The 7,993-nt window shown below is 39.3% G+C and overlaps 1 protein-coding gene across 1 annotated transcript; it reads left to right on the top strand.

Moving 5' to 3' along the window:
• The first annotated feature begins 4,238 nt into the window (after positions 1 to 4,238).
• LOC123602728 (olfactory receptor 5AN1-like) lies at positions 4,239 to 5,177 on the top strand. Its single transcript, XM_045487195.1, has one exon. The coding sequence runs from the start codon at positions 4,239 to 4,241 to the stop codon at positions 5,175 to 5,177; it is 939 nt and encodes a 312-aa protein (XP_045343151.1).
• The last annotated feature ends 2,816 nt before the right edge of the window (positions 5,178 to 7,993 follow it).

The raw sequence follows: 7,993 nt of genomic DNA, 5'->3' as shown, positions 1-7,993 counted from the left end.
TAGACAATAATTTACATGGTTTAACTCCAGACATCTAAATCGTTTACCATGGCCCCAGGTGCTTTGACTGACTTCCACAGAAGGTCTGAATCTGTATTGCCTAGAGGCAAGGAAGCCTGCTGATCTACAGGGCTGATAATGCCTCCGGAACTTCCCCAAATTAACCCATAAAAGGCTAGTATGCCTGGCATGCTTATCCACAAGCACAGCTGTCCTGCATGGTTATCTTGAGCAATCAGTGATAGTAATAGCCAACACCTATTGGACAATTAATGTGTACTGGATTGTGTGCTGAGCATGTGCATGAATTTCCTCAGGTAACTCTCCCATTAACCTTACAGTTCAGGGGTTCTTATCCTCACTTTGTTGGGAGTGAGTCATATCTAGTGTGTTTAAACCACTGGACAAGGGCATAGAGTGAGATGGTATCAGAACGAGAACTCTTTTTTTTTTCATTTTATTGAGATATAATTGACATACAACACTGTATAAATTTGAGGGGTACATCACAATGATTTGATTTATGTATACATTACAAAATGATTACCACAGAAGACTAGTTAGCATTCATCACTTTTCATAGTTACAGTTACATCTTCCTTGTGATGTGAATATTTGAGATCTAATCTCTTAGCAACTTTCAAATACGCAGTGTAGTATTGTTAACTATAGTCATGATGTTGCACTTTACATTCCCCAAATTTATTTACCTTATAACTGGAAGTGTGTACCTTTTGACCGCCTTCCCCAATTCCCCCATCTCCTACCCACTGCGTCTGGCAACCGCAAATCAGATATCTCTTTCAGTGAGTTCAGTTTTTTTAGATTTCGCATATAGTGAGATCATATTATATTTGTCTTTTTTGGTCTAACTTATCTCACTTAGCATAGTGTTCTCAAGGACCATGCAGCTTGTCACAAATGCCAGGATTTCCTTCTTTTTCATGCCTGAATAATATTTATATGTAATATTGAATGTTAGCATATATTATGTATTTTATAGTGTAACATTATATAAATCAATTATGATTTCTTTATCCATTCATTTTTTTAAAGATTTTTTTTGTTTTTTTGTTTGTTTGTTATATAGAGAGAGAAAAAGAATTCATGCATACAGCAGGAAAGAGGCAGAGAGAGGAAGAGAGAGAATCTTAAGCAGGCTCCACACTGGGCACAGAGCCTGTCATGGGGCTTGATCTCGCAACCTTTAAATCATGACCTGAGGCCGAAATCAAGAGTTGGACACTTGACTGAGCCACCCAGGCTTCCCTATCCATTTATCTTTTAATGGACATTTAGGTTATTTCAGTGTCTTGGTTATGGTAAATAATGCTGCAATGAACATGGGGGGGGGGCAAATATTTCTTCAGAACACTAATTTTATTTCCTGTGAATATATACCCAGAAGTGGAATTGCTGGATCGTATGTAGTTGTATTTTTAATTTTTTTAGGCTCTCCATACTGTTTTCCATAGTGTCTATACCAATTTACATTTCCACAGCAGCGCACACCCCTATTCTCCACACCTTCACCAGCATTTGTTCTCTCTAACCTATTCTGACAGATGTGAGTTGATATCTCATTGCATTCCCCTGGTGATTAGTGATGTAGAAAACACCTTTCCATGTACCTTTTGGTCATTGGGTGTCATCATGGAAGAATATCTATTCAGGTCCTGGGCCCAATTTTTAATTGGACCATTTATTTTCTTGCTATTAAGTTATATGAGTTTGTTTTATATTTTGTATATTAACATCTTATCAGATATGTGGTTTGAAAATATTTTCTCCTGTTCCATAGGTTACCTTTTCATTTTGCTTATCATTTCTTTTGTTGTGCAGAAGCTTTTTAGTTTGATATAATCCCACTTGTTTAATTTTTAAGTTTTTTTTTTTGCTTGTACTTTAGGTGTGATATCCAAAAAATCACTGCCAAGTGATGTCAAGAAGTTTTTCCCCTATGTTTTCTTCTAGGAGTTTTATGATTACAGGTCTTACATTTTGGTCCTTAGTTCATTTTGAGTTAATTTTTTGAGTGGTGTAAGATTTGGGTCTAGTTTTCTTCTTTTGCATATGAGACAAGTTTTATTTGTTTTTTTGAGAGAGAGAGAGACAGTGTGTGAGCAGGGGAAGTGGGGGGGGGGAGAGAGAGAGAGAGAGAGAGAGAGAGAGAGAGAGAGAGAGAGAATCTTAAGCAGGCTCTACACACTCAGCATGGAGCCCAATGTGGGGTTGTATCCCATGACCCTGAGATCATGACCTGAGCTGAACTCAAGAGTTGGAAGCTCAGCTGACTGAGCCACCCAGGGGCCCCTCTTTTGCATATGAATATCCATTTTTGCCAACAGCAGTTATTGAAGAGACTATCTTTTCTCTATGGAGTATTTTACGCTCTCTTATCAAATATTAGTTGACCACATTTGCATGGTTCTGTTTCTGGGCCACACCTAAATGTATAAAGCCACTCCCTGGACTCTCTGCTAGAGTGCTTCTGGGTTTGGCAGCTTCCCAGGAGCCCTGGTCAGCTTCCTGGTTGGATGGTACTAGGAGATATAGTCAGCAGTAGGTGGGGCTATGAATTGGCTTTTCTGCCTGGACATGGTGGAGACAGGCTCTAAGGCCAACAAGGCTCATTGTTTGAGGTTCTGAATCAGGCAGAACTGTGTGCTGATTTCCCTGGACAAATGAGGCCACTGTCCTAGCTCTGCAGGTGGGCAGCACTGCTGACTGCTGCACTATGCTCCTCTTTAGGTGGTCTGGGCAGGTTTCCTGGTTGGGCTGGGCCTGATGGGCCAGTGGATGAGTTTATGAATTGGTTTCCAGCCTGTACAGAGTGGCAGAACAGGCTCCAATGCCAGAAAGCTTGCCATTTCAGATCCTAGATCAGACAGAACTGCCCGCCAAATTACCCGGTGGTCAGATGGGACCACCATCTGGTCTCGGCAATGGGTAAAACCTCTGGTGGGGATTTCTACCTGAGTGTCAATGCAAATAGGAACTCAGTCTTCCAGGATCTGAGCACTGATTGCTGAAAGTCCTGCCTCCTTCTCCCTCACAATCGGATTTCCAGTAATCGTACCCCACAGATTCCCCTGCCATCCTCTAGAGGTGAGACCAGATTGGACATCCGACGAAATGACCCACAATTCTGGGGGAGCTGGATAACCACTCACCTTGGGATCTCTCCCTCCCCCTCCTGCCCCAACTGGGGAAACCATAGGTAAAAGGAATCCTGTTGGTGTGGCACTGTGCCAGCATGGGAGAGTGGCAGTACAGTCAAAGTGTGGCTGACCTCTACCCACCTATGTGGTCTCTGTAGTCCAAGGTAGGTGTTTCTGCCTCAGTTCATTGTTCTAGGATTTTCAAAATGTTGTTTTGCCTACGAATAGTTATTCTATTGCTAGTTGTCCTGGGGAGGGGGCTGATGTCAGGAATGACCTATAGTGCAATCTTGATGATGTTTTTCAGAACTAAAACACCAAAGTCTAAACTCTTAACCACAGTACTATGTTGTTTCCTAAGAAACAAAATATTCTAAAATTGAGACGATAGTTGAGGGCAATAGTGAGTTGTGCTAGCCTCTGTATGGAATAGTTTGTGTGAAGGCTTCCCTAAGAAGACGTATTCCATAACCTAATTGAGCACATCTGCTGTGCCCCAAGTGAATGTTTTCAGAATTACATATTATGATGTAACTTACCAGGCCATTTTGGAGATGTTTTATTAGATAAATTTGTTTAAAAGTTTGAGAAGTTATTATAAAAAGGGTAATTTTTCTTATGATTGAGATAAGAAATTTAAGAAACCTATCTAGATGATCATTTGAGGGAGAAGAGCTATTTCAAATGTATTCTTCAATGATGCCACTTATGCAGCAGTTATATATTTATCAGAGGTCTTTTAAAAACCTATTATTTTAATCAATGATTCTTAGTATTATATATAAGAACCATAGAGTTTCTATTGCTTTTTTTAAAGCGGTCAATTTTTAAATATCTCTTTTAATTTTCATGAGATGTCATGGAATAACTGAGAACCTGAAGCACTTTTTAAAAGGTACTTCTTGGCAATTTATGATGAAAAGGTGGGGTCTTTTCTTCAGGAAAGTGAGGCATTGTTTCTTTCTCAGTACTCAGTGGAGGAGAGAATGATACATATGAGCAATGTAATGCTGTCATTTCACCTGAGTCAGCGGTGCATTCTCTTCTCTCTTTTCTGATTCTAGAAGCACCAAGCAAATGGTTGGGGGAGGAAATATTACAGAGGTCACTTATTTCATCCTTTTGGGATTCTCTGATTTCCCCAGAATCCTAGCAGTGCTCTTTGTTGCATTCCTGCTCATCTACATTATGACTCTGACTTGGAACTTGGGCCTCATCATCTTAATAAGGATGGACTCTCACCTCCACACACCCATGTACTTCTTCCTCAGTAATCTGTCCTTCATGGATATCTGCTATGTGACCTCCACAGCCCCCAAGATGCTCTCCAGCTTTTTCCAAGAGCAGCAAACTATCACCTTTGTGGGTTGCGCCGTTCAATACTTTGTTTTTTCAATCATGGGACTGAGTGAGTCTTGTCTCATGACAGCCATGGCTTATGACCGATATGCCGCCATTTGTAATCCTCTTCTCTATTCATCAGTCATGTCACCCACCCTCTGTATTCGGATGGTGCTGGGGTCCTATCTGGCTGGACTCTCTGGTTCTGTATCCCAATTGTGTGCCATACTTCAGCTTTGCTTCTGTGGGCCTAATGTCATCAACCACTTCTTCTGTGACATGCCCCAGTTGTTAGTCCTGTCCTGCACTGACACTTTCTTTGTACAGCTATTGCTTGCTATATTAACAGTGATCTTTGGGATAACAAATGCCTTCATCATCATGATATCCTATGGCTATATTGTCATCTCCATCATGAAGATCACTTCAGCTAAAGGCAGGTCCAAGGCTTTCAACACCTGTGCTTCTCATCTAACTGCAGTTTGCCTCTTTTATACCTCGAGTATCTTTGTCTATTTGAGTTCCAGCTCTGGCGGCTCCTCCAGCCTTGACAGATTTGCATCAGTATTCTACACTGTGGTTATCCCCATGTTGAATCCCTTGATTTACAGTCTGAGGAACAAGGAAATCAAAGATGCCTTGACGAGGTTACAAAAGAAGAGATGTTACTGCTGAGGTCCTGTCCAGATTTGTCCTATCAGAAACCTTAACCGTCGATAATATGCACATGAATGGACTATAACAAAATTCATACTGTCTTTGTATAAAGAAAGTTTAATTTGACACAGATAATATGCCAAATGGACTTACAGTGACTTGATTCCACACAAACACAATACATTTAAGTCCTGGAAGTTCATACTTTTGCCCTACAAGAATAGTGGCCTCATTTATAAGTAATCTGCAAGTATTTGTAAAATTTTAAGGTTTAGAAACCTGTCACTTTTTGCTTCGGAGATTGAGCCCTGTTCAGTCTCAAACCTCTGATTGTAAAAGAGTGATACCTGACAGATGCCCCCAGGAATGTAGAAACCTGTCTCCCAAATATTTTGATGCAGTGTAATCAAGACATGATGGTGATTGATGTTTATTCTGTGTTTCTGACTATAATGGGAGAGAATAGAGATAGGGGATGTGCCTTTGAAAAGAAACGAAACTATACAATTAGCCAGTTGTGTCTTCTGGGAAGAGCAGTCTGAGATAGCTAATGTTTGTCTAAGGCCTTTTTCAGGGCTAATCATCTATTAAGATTTGATCACATTACCAGGTGTAATCTAAAGAAGCGGGGGGTGATTTAAATCATAAAGAGTAATGGAATGAAGGATGTGGTCCCTTCAGTAGCATTTATTTATGAGTTTGATGTTTTAATTCTTGAATCTTATGTCCAATGTGGATTTCTGGGGGGAGATGCTGTGCAAATTCATGTCAACTAATAGCAATTTCTGATACTGTAGGACCCAAACCTCTTTCCCCCATTAAATCTGGAAAATTTGCCCTGTTGACATAGGCAATGGGATCACACTACCAAATTGTTCTGGTATTTTAAGCCTCTGTTCAAATTTGGTGTGAGGAGATTTGTGTGAGAATTCATTGTAATAATATAGTTACTGAATGTTCAATGTTTGCAGAAACTAAGAACAAATATAGAAGGTTGTATACACTCTTTGCTATTGTGTGTGTTCAATATTTTATGTCCTAGATTTTTGGTTGTATGGGTGATACAGTGGATGGAGTAGGTGGTCAGAGTTACTCTAATACTTATATTTTCCAGGAGTACTCAAGGGTCAGGAGAGGAAATAGATAGCAATAGGCAGGGTTCTCAACCCTGGCTAGTTTGTGTTGTCTGAAGGAGGAAATAAAACATTTGGTCCTAGAAGCCTGGTTAAAAAGAGGAATAAGATGGGTCCCAACACTGACTGTTGATTTGCCAGATTGCTTAGACATTAACCAAATGATAAAAACTAAATGCCATTACATTTATATATTATTCTTAGAGATTTAATGGGTTCTTTATGAATGCTTTTTGTTCTCAATTTTAATTAGTCACATAAATTATTCTTTTTAACTAAAAACTTTAAGTGAAGAGGTATTTAAAGCTTTTGCCAAATCTTCCATGAGTTTACATTTGGGGAGGATTGAGAGAAGGGGAATCTCTAGGAGAGAGTGTGGGGGCTTATCCCATGCTAAGGAAACTGTAATATGAACAAAGGATGTTTGGCCCCCCAATCCAGGTAGAGGTATATTCTTGAAGCACTGCTCTTTACATATGTGTAAGAATGTATGGGAGGTCTGTTGCTAAGGTTCTGTGAAGCCTTCCTTAAGAGACAAAACTCTGCTAGATGTTAAAGGAGGATATTTCCATAATACTGCACAGATCTCCCTCTTGACCGGTTCAGATGAGCTCAGGGAGGTGATGAATAAGAGCTGCTGATGGTAACTGGAAGTTAACCTTCTGGGAGCTGCTGTGGATGGGTGAGGTTCCCAGGAGCTTCTATCTTCCAAGAAATGCCTTAATCAGCTATTGTTGAGAAACATTAGCTATGGGTACTGATGGGAAATTCCTTTAAGTATTATTTTAAAGAAAAAACCTGGGGAAAATAAAACATAGTTATCCAGACTTGTCCCTGAAGAACAGTTAGACCAATGGTATATACCCAGATTCTACTCTTAGTAATTAGTAATTGCATAGACATTTAGCCATGTAATATCTCATGGGAACAGTCAATCTGCAAGCCCTCACTAAGCATTTGCTAGATACATACATCAAGGTGGGTGGTAAGGATGAAAAGAGAATTAGAAAAGCTTCCTGTCCTCATATCTAGTTAGGAAACAGACCCATACATAAAATAATAAATTCTACATATTTAGGCATAGTTCAATGCAAGGTGATTAAAATAGACCCACAGACTAAGGGATATGAAAAGAATAAGAATTCATATGGGCTATTAGGGAGTCAGTGGAAAGTTGGGTCAAATGGAAGAGCTTGACCTCATTTTGCAGGATTTATTTCACAAAAGAGAAGAGAATTCCCTTTAGTCAGAGTAAGTTGCAAAGTAGAGTGTTGAATGTGCAGAAGGATATCATTGGGAGCCATGGACCATAAAGATGAAAAGCTGAGCATGAATTTTAGCATAAAGACTCAGAATTTCACTTTGTATTTAGTCAAGAGTCAAAGAGCCTAAATAATTGAGATTCTAGGGGTTGATAGTTTCTACTAATTATTATAATTGACCTCTTGGCCCAAATAATCTTCCTTAAATGATCCTAATAATCTTTCTAAGGTACTGAATGTGTTTTTTTCCAAATAATTTCAGTGATGTTCTATTATTAATACTGTATAAAGATCAAACCCATTATTCATTAGAGTTGTTTTAGAAAGACTATTTAGACCAAGAGATCAGTTAATGAGTAGAAGTTTGAGCCCCAAGAAATTATGGTAAGCTGATTTTGAATCTCACATGCTCACACACACTGATAAGGTTTAAAGAATA

This window comes from Leopardus geoffroyi, chromosome D1 (genome assembly GCF_018350155.1).
Source record: "Leopardus geoffroyi isolate Oge1 chromosome D1, O.geoffroyi_Oge1_pat1.0, whole genome shotgun sequence".
Classification (NCBI taxonomy): domain Eukaryota; kingdom Metazoa; phylum Chordata; class Mammalia; order Carnivora; family Felidae; genus Leopardus; species Leopardus geoffroyi.
The sequence above is the reverse complement of the archived record's forward strand: the minus strand, read 5'-3'. Positions and strand labels throughout refer to the sequence as shown.